The 17977-nt window shown below is 43.1% G+C and overlaps 1 protein-coding gene across 1 annotated transcript in view; it reads left to right on the plus strand.

The window, feature by feature from the left end:
• The first annotated feature begins 3590 nt into the window (after window positions 1-3590).
• Window positions 3591-17977, plus strand: part of LOC115107210 (phospholipid phosphatase 4-like) — a 146832-nt gene continuing 132445 nt past the window's right edge. Inside the window, exon 1 of the mRNA XM_065008059.1 lies at window positions 3591-3836. Within this exon, the coding sequence (XP_064864131.1) occupies window positions 3748-3836 (89 nt within the window). The 5' untranslated portion in view covers window positions 3591-3747. The remainder of the gene's footprint in view (window positions 3837-17977) is intronic.

The raw sequence follows: 17977 nt of genomic DNA on the forward strand, positions 1-17977 counted from the left end.
AGAGCCGCTTGGGAGTGCAATTCACATTGCTTGGGAGTGCAATTCACATTGCCTGGGAGTGCAATTCACTTTGCCTGGGAGTGCCATTCACTTTGCCTGGGAGTGCCATTCACTTTGCCTGGGAGTGGAACTCACTTTGCCTGGGAGTGCAAAACACTTTGCCTGGGAGTGCAACTCACTTTGCCTGGGAGTGCAACCCACTTTGCCTGGGAGTGCAACCCACTTTGCCTAGGAGTGCAACCCACTTTGCCTGTGAGTGCAACTCACTTTGCCTGTGAGTGCAACCCACTTTGCCTGTGAGTGCAACCCACTTTGCCTGTGAGTGCAACCCACTTTGCCTGTGAGTGCAACCCACTTTGCCTGTGAGTGCAACCCACTTTGCCTGTGAGTGCAACCCACTTTGCCTGTGAGTGCAACTCACTTTGCCTGTGAGTGCAACCCACTTTGCCTGTGAGTGCAAAAGTCATTATTACTCAATCCAGTTTTAGGTCTCTCAGCACGGATGCCCATAAATCTTCTTCCGTTGACATGTTGGCTTTATGGAGGTGTTCATACCACTCCTCCTCAGCACCTACGTAGGTTGATTCTTGTTTCATCTCCAGTTCTATTGGATCTTGTTCTTTTGGCTCCCCCTGCTGGTTGTCTTCTGTCCTTGCAGTCTCTTCCTGTAGTTCCCAGTCTAAGAGTGGTCCCAGAGTCCACTGATGTGGTTCTAATTCTGGACTGACCACTGGGGGAGGAGTCCGATCTCTTTTAGTTTTTGCTACACATCCTTGGAGAGCTCTTTGGTCTTGGCCATGGTGGAGAGTTTGGAATCTGATTAATTGCTTCTGTGGACAGGTGTCTTTTTATACAGGTAACAAACTGAGATTAGGAGCACTCCGTTTAAGAGTGTGCTCCTAATGTCAGCTCGTTACCCGTATAAAAGACACCTGGGAGCCAGAAATCTTTCTGATTGAGAGGGGGTCAAATACTTCTTTCCCTCATTAAAATGCAACTCTATAACATTTTTGACATGCGTTTTTCTGGATTTATTTTATTATTTTGTCTCTCACTGTTCAAATAAAACGGTGGGCAAACGTACAAAATCAGCAGGGGATCAAATACTTTTTTCCCTCACTGTATACGCTGAACTATGCTCAACTCTCCAGCTTTCTAGAAGCTTTGTCTTCACACAGCCACAATGTAACGCCTCTCATCGAAGGAGTGGACCAAAGCGCTGCGTGGAAAGTGTTCATGATTTTTATTTTCAAAAAACACTAAAACAAAATAACAAAAGTGAAAATGAAAGCGCACAGTTCTGTCAAGAAAAAACACTAAACAGAAAACAAGATTCCACAAAACCCAAAAGGATAATGACAATTTATATATGATCCCCAATCAGAGACAACGATAGACTCTGATTGGGAACCACACACGGCCAAAAACATTCCCACCCTGACCCAACCAAACATAGAGAATAAAAAGGATCTCTAAGGTCGGGGCGTGACACACATTGCAATGATAAAACTGGAGGGGACATGACCCCCAGTCCACTCCAGTAAAGTTGTGCCCCTGCGTAAAGTAGTAAACACATGGTCTTTACTAGTTAACATCACCAAAAAGTCATACTTATTGCTAAATCCAGCCCATTTCTACAATTTCTCTTCTTAAAATTTGATTTTAAACCTTAACCAAACTGCTAACCTTATGCCTATCCCTAACCCAGGGTTCGCTTGAGGTGCTTAACAGTACTTGAATTTGGCACTCTTGAAATAAAATCATAAAATGTTACACAGTATATATATATATATGAAAAATGTATTGTTTTTGCCAATTCATTTCAAGACAGACTACCAAGTTTTATTTCGTCACCTGTTTCACACTCTGGTTGCAAGGCGAGGTTGCTCATTCCACCCACACTGCTACTGAGCCAGGCAGGTATAGAACTGACTGAATAGTTTCCCCCAAACACCACATCGATAACAAAAATGCAAGGCAAATGTAGATTAGATCCTGCCTGGCAGGATGTTGATGTTTATGAATGGGCTTGTCACACCCTGACCATAGTTTGCTTTGTATGTTTCTATGTTTTGTTTGGTCAGGGTTTGATCTGAGTGGGCATTCTATGTTGCATGTCTAGTTTGTCTATTTCTATGTTTGGCCTGATATGGTTCTCAATCAGAGGCAGGTGTCAGTCATTGTTTCTGATTGGGAACCATATTTAGGTAGCCTATTTGGTGTTGGGTTTTGTGGGTGATTGTTCCTGTCTCTGTGTTAGTTTGCACAAGAATAGGCTGTTTTGGTTTTCCACGTTTGTTGTTTCGTATTATGTTCATGTTTAGTTGTCTTATTAAAAAACATGAATAGTAACCACGCTGCATTTTGGTCCTCCTCTCCTTCAACTCAAGAAAACCGTTTACAGGGCTTTGTAAAAAAACTAAATAAATACAAATAACAAAAACACAAAGTAACAATGAGGCTATATACAGGGGGTACTGGTACCGAGCCAATGTTTAGGGGTACAGGTTAGTCTAGGTGATTGAGGAAACATGTACATGTAGGTAGGGGTAAAGTGACTATGCATTGATAAAAAGCAGCGAGTATCAGCAGCATAAAAAATGGTCTATTAACCCTGCTAACCTTAAATTAAATCATTTTTGCCAATTTTGAGAGTGTGGCTGTGGACTCTGACTGTGGGTGTGTTGTCCAGTAGAAACCAAAACATGCGCAGAAGCTTCGGGACATTTAGTCAGGGAAAACCTTAAATGGTTGAGAATTTTGCCATGTCCTTATGGTCTGTTTCGCCCTGTAGTCACTGCCAGTTTGGAAGTTTTTGACATGGCCTCTAAAAGTGTAAGTCATATTAACACCAAATATTCATTAATATGCTGTAATGTATAAACACTTTACCTAGCAGCCAACCTGCTTGTACCAATCCCATGAAATTACAGTAAAATACTTGGAAATACAAGTCCCTCCCCTCAATGAATTTCATTCATTCATGCATTAAACAAATGTTACAGTGTAATACAGTACATTTTACGGTATTGTATAGTGTCATTACGCAGTACTTGCTTTGATACTGAATTTATATTAAAGTATGTATACTGTAATATGAAATACATAATTTTACTTGCCACTGAGCTGTCTGTAAGTTAGTCAAATTCAAGGCAACCCCTTTACAGTGTAGCCACCTTGGTTATCCGATAAACCAGTTTAAAAAGTCACCTGCTCCTTCTGGTAGAGTGAGGGTATGAGAAACAGAGGGAGAAAAAGGGGGAGAGCGAGAGTTCACGTGTTCGCTCAACTCCCCACATGCACTTTGTGCCACTCAGCATCATGTCCCTGTTCACTTTCTTCCTCCTGTATTCCCCTTGTCTCCTCCTCTCACCATCTCCCGCCTTTCAGGAGAGTCTGCCTCCCTCCCTCGATGCTCTTATAGTTTTGTGCCCTACGTTCTCTCCCGTCTCTCACCTAACTGGGTAATTGATGGAACGGAGAAAGGAGACTTTCATGCAATGAAGTAGTATTTTTCATCAGACGAGGTGCAGTAAGGAGAATTCTCTTGCGACATCAGACAGTGGAGCCTTAGCAGCGAGGAGGGGAGGGAAGATTCTGTTTCAGGTAATTGAGTCGCGACAGATGGGCACGACGACTGGTTGCCGACGCGCCTGACACCGAAAAAGCCCCAGTCAAGAGAGGGATTATTTTATAGACTGACCACTCCTGCTTGTCAATTCTACCTGGCGGATTGTCTCAAGAATCATGAATATGTCACCCCACGACCTGAGGAAAAATATACGAGAGCTGGCATTAGAGATTGGCATACGGGTTCTTCTTTTCGGAGTTTTTGTGTAAGTACACCATTCATATGCAAGGAGTGCGATAGTAAAAAAATGTGTATTCACATTTCAACTCTCATTTTGATAAACAAATGTGTATTCCTCCTCAAAACATGAGTCCATTGAGTAGTCTTACCACTGCTCTCCTTCCGGAGCTCTTAAAATGGCTGAGGATACAGTAGCGATCTTTCAGTTCCACTTGTATTATCCATCGATCGTGTTAAAGATTTATGACTCAAAGTCAGTTAGGCAGGACCATACATCTAATGCTCCTATGACCAGTTCTGAGCTTCGATTTCTATTCAGTGATTATGTCCCCATCCATAATTTTAGATTGAGATAAGCGATGGACCATGATATGCTTCAAACATAGAAACAATGTTATTTATCATCACGTAAGTGTGGTTCGTTGTAGAATGTAAAGTCTCATAGCTGTTACTTCATTATTAGTCCTATAATGAATTATGTGGTTGACTGGGCGATTGCAATGCAAAGGAGACTTGTCGCTTGAGCGTATGCCACAGTGCTGAAAGGACAGCTCCTCGTCTTCCCTCATATTTTAGCACCATGGAGACAGCCTCTTTCCAAAGCTGGTTCCACTGACTGTTAACATGTTGCTTTAACAAATTGATTAATTAGTTTCATTGAATTTCATCATGTTGCAACGACAAAGGGCAATTAGGCTACATTCAACCCCATTTGAGGCTGGTGTGTGTTTGTGAGAGAGAATTTTCATGCATGGTAGCGCTTTAGAGTAAATATTTTTAAACATGTTTAGCATAAATGGGTACTATGGATATAAAAAATTAAAAAAGAATTGAGGAAACCCACATGCAACATTGTAATGAGTACTTCATTGTACTTGTCTACAGGACTCTAACCTGAATTGCAACAGCCCACATCTACTCTTATTTCATCTTATTTGATAATTTTCTGCTTGAAATTATCCCTGTTGCCTCAGGTTTGGTCTCTAATGACTCACCTAGCAGTGTCCATCTGTCATTCAGGCGGAAATTAAATGACATCTCAGGTTTGGAGATTTTAGCCTAAGCAACTACGTCTGTCTGTCTGGGTCTATTATTAATCTCTCTCCTTGGGGGAGCTAGCCTTCCTCATCTGCATCCCAAAAGGCACCCTATTCCCTATTGAAAGGGAATAGGGCCCTAGTCACAAGTAGTGCACTATATAGGGAATAGGGTGCCATTTGGGAAATAACCCATGTATGCTGTCATCCTGAAGACTCATGTTCATTTATAAGATCTCCAACTATCAGATTCTACAGTGATTGGGGCTATGTTAGCAACATTCGGTTGAAGAGGTTTGACTAACGGTATATAATGAAATAATGTGGTAATGCGGTTATGCAGGCTTAATTTGACAGCAGAAGTCGATGCGTATTAGCCGAGTTTTCAAGGGTCTTGGTAGAGAGCATCCTGGAGGCATACTTCTGTTACTCCTTGTTACTTGATGTGCTGTTTGTGTATTTGTGTGTGTGCATGTGTGTGCCTTGTGTTTTTGTGTCATAGAGACTGAACCATCCAACCCACTTTTTGATTCAATTATTAATTGACTGTTCTTCCCGGTCGACATTATCACATGGCTTCATATATTATTTAACTTGGGCAACCCCTGTGGTCCAAAGTCCAGACTTGTATAATTCGAATGAATCCAATTTTACAAGCTATTGCCTCTTAGTATGAGATGGATAAGCCTAATAGACTCTTTTGTTACTACAGATGGGGCTCTGTATGTCTATTTTCTGCTGGAAAAAAATAAAGGCTTTCTGTTTTTCTGAGTATATCTTGAGAATTCAGTTAAATCACATTCACACACAAATATGCGTATACAAACACACACACAGGATATATTATTTAGTGGCCCTCAGCCTGCATCTCTGTAAATGTCCCTCCATCTAGAACCTGTTATTTTAAGAGTAGTGAAAAGTGCCATTTGGGGTTGCAGGCCCCATTATTAATCACTTCAGCAACACAAGCCAGCGGGCAGTAAAAGTCCATGATTCAGTTAATAATGTATTTACTGTACGAGGGACAAGGAAAGTGGACATGCACATCGCTCACATTAGATAGGAAAAATAGTTTTAAACTTTCTTGGTCTCCTGGGGATAGTTTTTCTAACGCTATAGTAGCATTTTTGCAAAATGTGTAGCTCAAATTAGAACTTTTATATTTGAACATGTACCAAGGGATTCAAATTAAATAAATGGATAGAATAAAACATGTACGGTACAATGAATCTTTGATCAGTGATCACAAATTGATTAAGAGGAAATGCATGCATGCTGTGTTCCTCTTGTTTTTTGAAAGTGATAGATTGCACCAATGCATCATAAAGAGGGATTTATTGTCCACGCAAAGCATTTGTAAGATGGACGATGACATAACATGGATAATTTTCCTGTTTTCTGTTTTCTGGCTCAAGCCTCCAGTCTCCCTGACAAGAGCCATGTGGAGTGAGTGTGAGGTCTGACTGCCAGTGAAATTTGTAGATGGACTCTGTCTTGGCTACTGCCAAACAGTGATGGCCAGCAGTAATCATATCGGTACATACCTTAAGAATACCTGTGTTTCTGGGAAACCTTGTCTGTCCTGCTCTCCTTCTGGTTCAAGCCTCCAGAGTTATTCCTGACCAGAGCCTTGTGAAGAGTAAGGTCTTTTACTTTATTTTATTTAACCAGGAAGTCCCATTAAGGTCAGAATACCTCTTTCCCTAGGGAGACCTTGGTCTGGGAGTGTGTCAGCCTTGTGGAGAGTGTATGAGGTCTAACTAGCAGTCGAGCTTGGCCCTTGCCTGTGACCCGGTTAGTTCCATATACACTCTTCGAAAAAACGGTTATTTGAGGAGGGATAAGGTTCTACCAAGAACCATTTTCATCTGAAGAACCCTTTTTGGAAGACAATGGTTCTTTTTTAGGCAAAGAGTTCAACATTTTTCATCCTTTTTGGATTCTAGGTAGAAACCTTCTGAATCTGAATAAGCTTTATCGTATATTTTGCCTGAGCATGAATGTTTACCTCAGTGTTTAAACTGTCATTTCAGGAGTTTGAGAAATATATATGGGAATATTTATGCATGTATCTGGTATTCCTTAGTGTTGATGTTTCAGTTTAACATCTCGTGTTGATTTAGGAGTTCAATTCAACACTCTGTAAAATAACCATTGCATTAGTGTCAATAACCAGAGTTGAGTGTGACTGTCATTTTTCCTTTGTGTGGTGTAAAACACTCAACTATTGCGTAATTATCATATTTCTCAGCTATTGCAGGTTAATGTTCAGAATTTTTTCAATGTTTGTTTTTGCATGCATATTGATTGGTTGCTTAAATTTATGCTACATATTTTTTATAAACTAATCCAATCTGTTAGTAGTTGTAGTTATTGTAGCTCTTACTGAGTTGTCCTAGTTTAGATAATTTAGGTAGTCCCATTAATCAATATTCCTAATCCCGGGTCATTCTGAATGCAGATTGTGGGTGATTTAAATGTTCCAATTGTTGGATATTCTCACTCTGGCAATAGGACTTTCACATCACTTTGGAAGCCAGCATAATGTGAACTGCAGGCCTGATGTGGCCTGTAAACCAGGGGTTTCCTAACACCACTGTTAGGGTGTAACTAGGCCCTCAAAGGCTGTATGATATATGCAATGTATTGTTATAAAGAATTACATTTTAAAGGCTAGTGTTGACCAGTCATCTAGGGTTCTAGGAAGAACCCATCAAGGGTTCTTGGTAGGACCTGACTATTTATATTGATTTGTTTTTACACTGCTGCTAATCGCTGTTTATTATCTATTCAGTCACTTTACCCCTACTTTCATGTACAAATGACCTCGATAACCTGTACCCTCGCACATTGACTTGGTTCCGGTACCCCCTGTATAAAGCCTTGTTATTGTTATTTTTTGTGTTACTTCTTATTTTTTCCTTTAGTTTATTTAGAAAATATTTTCTTAATTCTATTTCTTGAACTGCATTGTTTAAGGGCTTGTAAAGTAAGCATTTCACGGTACAATTTTATTTGATCTACATTAATAAAAGGTCAAATAAACAGCACAAAGTAGCTGAGAGCTTCTGTGTACTGAGAACTGCTCTGTTCAGTAGTATCCTACAGTGAATGGATTTTCATAAAATGCTGCAGATGCAGAGTGATAACAAATTGTTACATTTGAGTGTATTTGTAGTAGTGCAAGGAGGACCATATCCATGGATACAAGGGGAGTCAGAATTAGCCCTCAAGTGTCCTTGATCTTGATGTGTGTGTTACAATGACCTCCTTGCTGGGTTTTGGGATGGGGCTATGTTGAAAGCCAACTTAAGACCTCTTCCACAGGATTTGGGCTCCCAGTATTTGTCCATGCGTATCTGCAGGAAGTGCTCCATCAGGTCATTCCTGAATTATATATTGATGTCATGTAGCCACATAGATAGCAGCCATGTAGTGATACTGAACACAAAAACAGTCTGTCATCCAGGCTGAAACCTTCCAAAGCATTCAGACTAACTCTGTTTTACCCTTAGCTCTATAGCTGACCATTTTTTTTACCACAATACCAATGTTCTTTCTTCTGTACTGAAATTCCAAATACTGTACCACTTGGCACATACATCTCTCCAACGTCGGTCCGATGTATACATGATACATCAAGCCGATGTAGTGTGCAAGATGGCGGCGAGATGTTGGCATTAGATCGCATTCGCCTTTCAGCTGCTGTTTGGACGATGCACGTCAGAGCTGCATGCTGCCTGGCCGCTCTACATACAACATAAAAAACAACCTTTATTTGACTTCAATCCAACAGCAAATAATGTTTCACTACACGATTTGAATTACCCTTACCAAATGAGTAGATTATTAGCTAAATTATACTGGCAAAATTTTTAAAAACAATATGCTTTACTTGACTATAGGTGAATTTGTTTGTGGGTAAAATGAAGAGAGAAGTGTAATGGCTCTCGTCGAAAGGAGTGGACCAAAGCGCAGCGTGGAAAGTGTTAATGATATTTAGATTTTTTTTAAACACAAACAAAATAACCAAAGTGAAAACGAAAGCACACAGTTCTGTCGGGTACAGACACTAAACAGAAAACAAGATCCCACAAATCCTAAAAAGAAAATGACAACTTTATATATGATCCCCAATCAGAGACAACGATAGACAGATGCCTCTGATTGGGAACCACAAATAGAAAACAGACTTTCCCACCCGAGCCACACACTGACCTAACCAAACATAGAGAATAATAAGGATCTCTAAGGTCAGGACGTGACAAGAAGATTCAAGTTAATGACAAGTTTATTAGGATACTGCTATAGCATCAAGCTCTTAAAATAACTCCAGCACAGAGAAGAGAAACAAGGAACAGAGAAACATAAGCATCACATTTAATAAAAATATTGCTTATGCAGAGGGTGTGTAGTTGGTTCGATAAAGATGGAAGTAAGGTTTTATTATAGGCTAAGAGCAGTGAATATGTTAATATAGTTACAAAAAAAACTAACGTTTGAGTCCAAGAACTCATACAATAAATGTAATAATTTTTGTCTACGTACAAATAAATAGCAATATACCAAATTATATTGGCAAAACATCTGTAAAGAGGCCTAGACAACTCGCAAAATTAAGAATTCCTTTGAACTTATATTCTCCAAGCAGTCCTATGGTTAAGAACGAGATGACCGGCACAGGCAAATTAGTAAACTTAAATGCGCACTTTAAACAGGCACATCAATAATTGTTTTAGACAAAGTACAATAGACAGGATTCAACATGATAACCTAACAACAATTTCTACAGTGACTCAGGGCTCTAAATAATAGGCATCCCGCCATCCCGGGTAAGATAAAAAAATATGTAATGGGCTGTTCAAAACAGACTGGGCCAATTCTGAGATGATATATACAAACATTGTCATTAAAAAGCCACGCCCACAGGGCAGATACAAACGATCAAAATGTTTATTATTTATTCACACTATAAACGCAGCAATTACACACTGCAGATGGCTATACACGCGGATGTTAAAAAAATGCAACAGGCGGGGAAACACCTTCCCCAAAGTGCACCGGCGCCTCATGCGAGTGGTTTAATGTGACCGGGATACAGATATTTGTGAGAAATGTAAAAAGAGGTAAGACCTACGTTACGGATGTAGTTATCCTGTGTGTGTGTATCCTGTGTGTGTTTCTTTTCTCTCCTTCTCCCCTCACAGGTGAAAACCATCACTCCCCAATCAGTCAACAATCAATCATCAATCAGAAGACACACCTCCTCCTATTTCCTACCCTATCACAGTTCCTTCCCCATGGTTTAAAAACCCCATCATTTGTTTGCTCTGGAGCAATCTCTAGCTCAATCTCTCTGTAAATGCCATGTCTGTAGGTCTCTGTGTTTCACTCTCGCTTTGTGTCTTAACCTCTCGTTTGTTTAAAGCACCTCCATAGCACTTTGTCATCACCTGTGAGTATTGTCTTTGGTTATGGTTTTTGTTTGTTGCTGGTGGGAAAAGGGGGAAACCAAGACAAGTCGCCCATGGGCATACACTGCCCGTAGGTGAACTTTGTTAAAAACACTAGTTAGAACTGGGCGGACCACCCACTGTATTTTTGGTTAGTTAGCTGTTGTTAAAGTAGGCTAGTCTAGCTTAGGGGTGTTTTTGAATACTTATTGTTTCTTTCCTTGGGTCCAGCTCAGCCCCTTTTCCTGCTCCCCCCATTACCGTGTGTTTATAAATAAGCCTAGAGTTTGACGGTAGATTTCTGTTGTCGTGGTTATTTCGTGCACACTTTTACTTTGTCACAATAATAATTTGCATGAGTTATGTTACGGGTCTCATTACCATCCTCCCTAGACTGTCGGGCCAAAAGGGATTCGTAACAACCTAACAACTAGTCCAGATACTGTACTTCCTCCGCTCAGATTGCAAGGTGTGTGATGTGCAATTGGCCTCTTAGGCCTCACTCCCCCCTATCTGAGAAATCTACTGCAGCCCTCATCCTCCACATACAACTCCCGTTCTGCCAGTCACATTTTGTTAAAGGTCCCCAAAGCAAACACATCCCTGGGTCGCTCATCTTTTCAGTTTGCTGCAGCTAGCGACTGGAACAAGCTGCAACAAACACTCATAAAATCATGGACGCTCTTACTGACAGTTGAGGCTGCTTTGCGTGATGTATTGTTGTCTCTACCTTCTTGCCCTTTGTGCCGTTGTCTGTGCCCAACAATGTTTGTACCCTGTTTTGTGCTGCTACCATGTTGCCATACATTTCTGCCATGCTATGTTGTCATCTTAGGTCGCTCTTTATTTAGTGTTGTCAAATCAAATCAAATCAAATTTTATTTGTCACATACACATGGTTAGCAGATGTTAATGCGAGTGTAGCGAAATGCTTGTGCTTCTAGTTCCGACAATGCAGTGATAACCAACAAGTAATCTAACTAACAATTCCAAAACTACTGTCTTATACACAGTGTAAGGGGATAAGGAATATGTACATAAGGATATATGAATGAGTGATGGTACAGAGCAGCATACAGTAGATGGTATCGAGTACAGTATATACATATGAGATGAGTATGTAGACAAAGTAAACAAAGTGGCATAGTTAAAGTGGCTAGTGACATAAGAATGCAGTCGATGATCTAGAGTACAGTATATACATATGCATATGAGATGAATAGTGTAGGGTAAGTAACATTATATAAGGTAGCATTGTTTAAAGTGGCTAGTGATATATTTACATTTCCCATCAATTCCCATTATTAAAGTGGCTGGAGTTGGGTCAGTGTCAATGACAGTGTGTTGGCAGCAGCCACTCAATGTTAGTGATTGCTGTTTAACAGTCTGATGGCCTTGAGATAGAAGCTGTTTTTCAGTCTCTCGGTCCCAGCTTTGATGCACCTGTACTGACCTCGCCTTCTGGATGATAGCGGGGTGAACAGGCAGTGGTTCGGGTGGTTGATGATCTTTATGGCCTTCCTGTAACATCGGGTGGTGTAGGTGTCCTGGAGGGCAGGTAGTTTGCCCCCGGTGATGCGTTGTGCAGACCTCACTACCCTCTGGAGAGCCTTACGGTTGAGGGCGGAGCAGTTGCCGTACCAGGCGGTGATACAGCCCGCCAGGATGCTCTCGATTGTGCATCTGTAGAAGTTTGTGAGTGCTTTTGGTGACAAGCCGAATTTCTTCAGCCTCCTGAGGTTGAAGAGGCGCTGCTGCGCCTTCTTCACGACGCTGTCAGTGTGAGTGGACCAATTCAGTTTGTCTGTGATGTGTATGCCGAGGAACTTAAACTTGCTACCCTCTCCACTACTGATCCATCGATGTAGATAGGGGGGTGTTCCCTCTGCTGTTTCCTGAAGTCCACAATCATCTCCTTAGTTTTGTTGACGTTGAGTGTGAGGTTATTTTCCTGACACCACACTCCGAGGGCCCTCACCTCCTCCCTGTAGGCCGTCTCGTCGTTGTTGGTAATCAAGCCTACCACTGTTGTGTCGTCCGCAAACTTGATGATTGAGTTGGAGGCGTGCATGGCCACGCAGTCGTGGGTGAACAGGGAGTACAGGAGAGGGCTCAGAACGCACCCTTGTGGGGCCCCCGTGTTGAGGATCAGCGGGGAGGAGATGTTGTTGCCTACCCTCACCACCTGTGGGCGGCCCGTCAGGAAGTCCAGTACCCAGTTGCACAGGGCGGGGTCGAGACCCAGGGTCTCGAGCTTGATGACTAGCTTGGAGGGTACTATGGTATTGAATGCCGAGCTGTAGTCGATGAACAGCATTCTCACATAGGTTTTCCTCTTGTCCAGGTGGGTTAGGGCAGTGTACATTTCTGCCATGCTATGTTGTCATCTTAGGTCGCTCTTTATTTAGTGTTGTCTCTCTTGTTGTGATGTGTGTTTGTCGTATATTTCTATTTAATCCCAGCCCCCATCCCCGCAGGAGGCCTTTTGCCGTTTGGTTAGCCAAAATCAATGTAAATGAGAATTTGTTAACTGACTTGCCTAGTTAAAATGTTTTGGCACTGCCCTTTCTCTCGGTTTTTGTAACCATTTGATCTTAACAACCCTGCCTTGCCTATGTCGACAGATTCAAGACGATAATGTTAGTCAATAGTGCCCTCCGAGCAAGTTGGTAGGGGCAAGGTGTTCGTTTGGGATTCAACAACATTCTCCTGGCAGACTTGAAATGACAGCCTGTTTGAGAGAGGGAGACAAACAATAACTTATTGAAGATGGGTATATGAGAAGCTCCATCTCTGCTGTTGCTTGATCAGTAGGCCTACCTTTAACCACTTTCTTGTTCTGCTTTCTCTTCCACTAGTCTACTGGGGCTTATTCGCCTCCCTTTTGCTCTGTCTTGGCTCAGCCCGAGACAATTTTGAATGTGTTTCTCTAAATCAGCCTCTGTCATTTCTAACAGAGCTGCATTTATAAGAACTGACACTAGAAGGGAAAACATTAAGCAAAAAACTGTCAGTACATTTCTATTTAACAAGCGTGATGATGGGCTGCATCCCAACACTTTTCCAAAAGTATTAATTTGTACACTCCTTCTCGTGGTTTTTAAATGCATTGAATTGTTGTGGGTGGAGGGATTGATTGATTTAATTAATTTGACAATTAAAAAAGTACACGAGAGAATACAGTAGACGGCACACGTCAAACGTGAGATTTATGTCATGGGTCACATGTGTATGCCCATAATTTCCTGACAGGATGTTCTCACGTGCTCTAGTGAGTGCCCATTCGGTTCTCACGCTTTAGAGTGAGTGTTTATTTAAGCATATAGTGCGTCTGTCCCTTTGAAGCTGTCATGATGATTGATGTGTAGGGACCTCGTTGAACTGGGGGATGTGTGTGAACATTTCAAATGTTATACCGAGATGGCATAGCAGTTCAGACGTCTTTTGTCCTCGTCTTGTCGTGTCCTATATATATATATATATATATATATATATATATATATATATATATATTTACAACTTTTTTCACGTACATTTTATTTTTATTTTCCATCAACTCATCTTCAAAACACTCTCCTGCAACCCGCCTCACCAATTTATATTTATAAATAAGTATTATTTACCTCAAATCTGCTATCCTCCAAGAAGCTAGCCAGAAGATGTTCAGAAGCTAGCTAGCTTCTTTACTGGCAACTCGTTAGTATTCAGCTAACCACGGTTTGTGGTCATCAGCTATCCTTTAGCTCAAATCTATCGCCAGTTTTGTACGGCGCGGCTCGGAACGGAACATACCGGACCAATTTTTCTCTCCATGTCCCTGGATTTCAACTGCTCTCTGGACACTCATTCCCGGATCTCACAGCTAGCTGGCTGCTATCCGTGTGTCTATCTGCTTTCGTCGATTCCGGAGCAAACATCAATTACTCCGGAGCTAGCCAGCTCCGTCAATCACTCCTGAGCTCCGTCAATCACTCCTGGGCTGCAGTCACCTATCCGGACCCGTTTTACTGCCTACGCGGAGCCCCACCGGGCCTTCACAACTGGACTGCCGACTTTATCTACCCGAAGGAGATCCGGCTGGCTCCTCCGTCGCGACGTTACCTGAACGCCCATCTGCGGCCTGCTAACCGTTAGCTGTCTTACCGGCTGCTCTCAGAATAGACAATCGGACAATTTATTTATTTGTATTATTATTATGTTTCTTCTTGGGCCTCTATAACTATATCTATTGTTTTTATTTTTTTGTTCTGTGATTTGGACTAATCCCCTCTACCACACGGAACCCCACTAATCTACTGACGGAACGCAAGAGGTGGCTAACAACAGACCTCCATCCTATGCTAGCTTGCTACCGATGGCCTGGCTAGCTGTCTAAATCACCGTGACCCCCAAACCAACCTCTCCACTCCCTGGACCCTTTTGATCACTCGACTAAGGATGCCTCTCCTTAATGTCAATATGTCTTGTCCATTGCTGTTCTGGTTAGTGTTTATTGGCTTATTTCACTGTAGAGCCTCTAGTCCTGCTCACTATACCTTATCCAACTTATTAGTTCCACCACCCACACATGCAATGACATCTCCTGGTTTCAATGATGTTTCTAGAGACAATATCTCTCTCTTCATCACTCAATACCTAGGTTTACCTCCACTGTATTCACATCCTACCATACCTTTGTCTGTACATTATACCTTGATGCTATTTTATCGTCCCCAGAAACCTCCTTTTACTCTCTGTTCCAGATGTTCTAGACAACCAATTCTTATTGCTTTTAGCCGTACCCTTATTCTTCTCCTCCTATGTTCCTCTGGCGATGTAGAGGTGAATCCAGGCCCTGCAGTGCCTAGCTCCACTCCTATTCCCCAGGCGCTCTCTTTTGATGACTTCTGTAACCGTAATAGCCTTGGTTTCATGCATGTTAACATTAGAAGCCTCCTCCCTAAGTTTGTTCTATTCACTGCTTTAGCACACTCTGCCAACCCGGATGTTCTAGCTGTGTCTGAATCCTGGCTTAGGAAGACCACCAAAAATTCAGAAATTTTAATTCCAAACTACAAAATTTTCAGGCAAGATAGAACTGCCAAAGGGGGCGGTGTTGCAATCTACTGCAAAGAGAGCCTGCAGAGTTCTGTCCTACTATCCAGGTCTGTACCCAAACAATTTGAACTTCTACTTTTAAAAATCCACCTCTCTAAAAACAAGTCTCTCACTGTTGCCGCCTGCTATAGACCACCCTCTGCCCCCAGCTGTGCTCTGGACACCATATGTGAACTGATTGCCCCCCATCTATCTTCAGAGCTTGTGCTGCTAGGCGACCTAAACTGGAACATGCTTAACACCCCAGCCATCCTACAATCTAAACTTGATGCCCTCAATCTCACACAAATTATCAATGAACCTACCAGGTACCCCCCCAAAGCCTTAAACACGGGCACCCTCATAGATATCATCCTAACCAACTTCCCCTCTAAATACACCTCTGCTGTCTTCAACCAAGATCTCAGCGATCACTGCCTCATTGCCTGCATCCGTAATGGGTCAGCGGTCAAACGACCTCCACTCATCACTGTAAAACGATCCCTGAAACACTTCAGCGAGCAGGCCTTTCTAATCGACTTGGCCGGGGTATCCTGGAAGGATATTGATCTCATCCCGTCAGTAGAGGATGCCTAGATATTTTTTAAAAATGCCTTCCTAACAATCTTAAATAAACATGCCCCATTCAAGAAATTTAGAACCAGGAAGAGATATAGCCCTTGGTTCTCCCCAGACCTGACTGCCCTTAACCAACACAAAAACATCCTATGGCGTTCTGCATTAGCATCGAACAGCCCCCGTGATATGCAGCTGTTCAGGGAAGCTAGAAACCGTTATACACAGGCAGTTAGAAAAGCCAAGGCTAGCTTTTTCAAGCAGAAATTTGCTTCCTGCAACACTAACTCAAAAAAGTTCTGGGACACTGTAAAGTCCATGGATAATAAGAACATTTACATTTACATTTAAGTCATTTAGCAGACGCTCTTATCCAGAGCGACTTACAAATTGGTGCTTTCACCTTATGACATCCAGTGGAACAGCCACTTTACAATAGTGCATCTAGGTCTTTTAAGGGGGGAGAAGGATTACTTTATCCTATCCTAGGTATTCCTTAAAGAGGTGGGGTTTCAGGTGTCTCCGGAAGGTGGTGATTGACTCCGCTGTCCTGGCGTCGTGAGGAGTTTGTTCCACCATTGGGGGGCCAGAGCAGCGAACAGTTTTGACTGGGCTGAGCGGGAACTGTACTTCCTCAGTGGTAGGGAGGCGAGCAGGCCAGAGGTGGATGAACGCAGTGCCCTTGTTTGGGTGTAGGGCCTGATCAGAGCCTGGAGGTAGTGAGGTGCCGTTCCCCTCACAGCTCCGTAGGCAAGCACCATGGTCTTGTAGCGGATGCGAGCTTCAACTGGAAGCCAGTGGAGAGAGCGGAGGAGCGGGGTGACGTGAGAGAACTTGGGAAGGTTGAACACCAGACGGGCTGCGGCATTCTGGATGAGTTGTAGGGTTTAATGGCACAGGCAGGGAGCCCAGCCAACAGCGAGTTGCAGTAATCCAGACGGGAGATGACAAGTGCCTGGATTAGGACCTGCGCCGCTTCCTGTGTGAGGCAGGGTCGTACTCTGCGGATGTTGTAGAGCATGAACCTACAGGAACGGGCCACCGCCTTGATGTTATTTGAGAACGACAGGGTGTTGTCCAGGATCACGCCAAGGTTCTTAGCGCTCTGGGACGAGGACACAATGGAGTTGTCAACCGTGATGGCGAGATCATGGAGCGGGCAGTCCTTCCCGGGAGGAAGAGCAGCTCCGTCTTGCCGAGGTTCAGCTTGAGGTGATGATCCGTCATCCACACTGATATGTCTGCCAGACATGCAGAGATGCGATTCGCCACCTGGTCGTCAGAAGGGGAAAGGAGAAGATTAATTGTGTGTCGTCTGCATAGCAATGATAGGAGAGACCATGTGAGGTTATGACAGAGCCAAGTGACTTGGTGTATAGCGAGAATAGGAGAGGGCCTAGAACAGAGCCCTGGGGGACACCAGTGGTGAGAGCACGTGGTGTGGAGACGGATTCTCGCCACGCCACCTGGTAGGAGCGACCTGTCAGGTAGGACGCAATCCAAGCGTGGGCCGCGCCGGAGATGCCCAACTCGGAGAGGGTGGAGAGGAGGATCTGATGGTTCACAGTATCGAAGGCAGCCGATAGGTCTAGAAGGATGAGAGCAGAGGAGAGAGAGTTAGCTTTAGCAGTGCGGAGCGCCTCCGTGATACAGAGAAGAGCAGTCTCAGTTGAATGACTAGTCTTGAAACCTGACTGATTTGGATCAAGAAGGTCATTCTGAGAGAGATAGCGGGAGAGCTGGCCAAGGATGGCACGTTCAAGAGTTTTGGAGAGAAAAGAAAGAAGGGATACTGGTCTGTAGTTGTTGACATCGGAGGGATCGAGTGTAGGTTTTTTCAGAAGGGTGCAACTCTCGCTCTCTTGAAGACGGGAGGGACGTAGCCAGCGGTCAGGGATGAGTTGATGAGCGAGGTGAGGTAAGGGAGAAGGTCACCGGAGATGGTCTGGAGAAGAGAGGAGGGGATAGGGTCAAGCGGGCAGGTTGTTGGGCGGCCGGCCGTCACAAGACGTGAGATGTCATCT

The sequence above is a fragment of the Oncorhynchus nerka genome, linkage group LG23 (assembly GCF_034236695.1).
Source record: "Oncorhynchus nerka isolate Pitt River linkage group LG23, Oner_Uvic_2.0, whole genome shotgun sequence".
NCBI lineage: Eukaryota > Metazoa > Chordata > Actinopteri > Salmoniformes > Salmonidae > Oncorhynchus > Oncorhynchus nerka.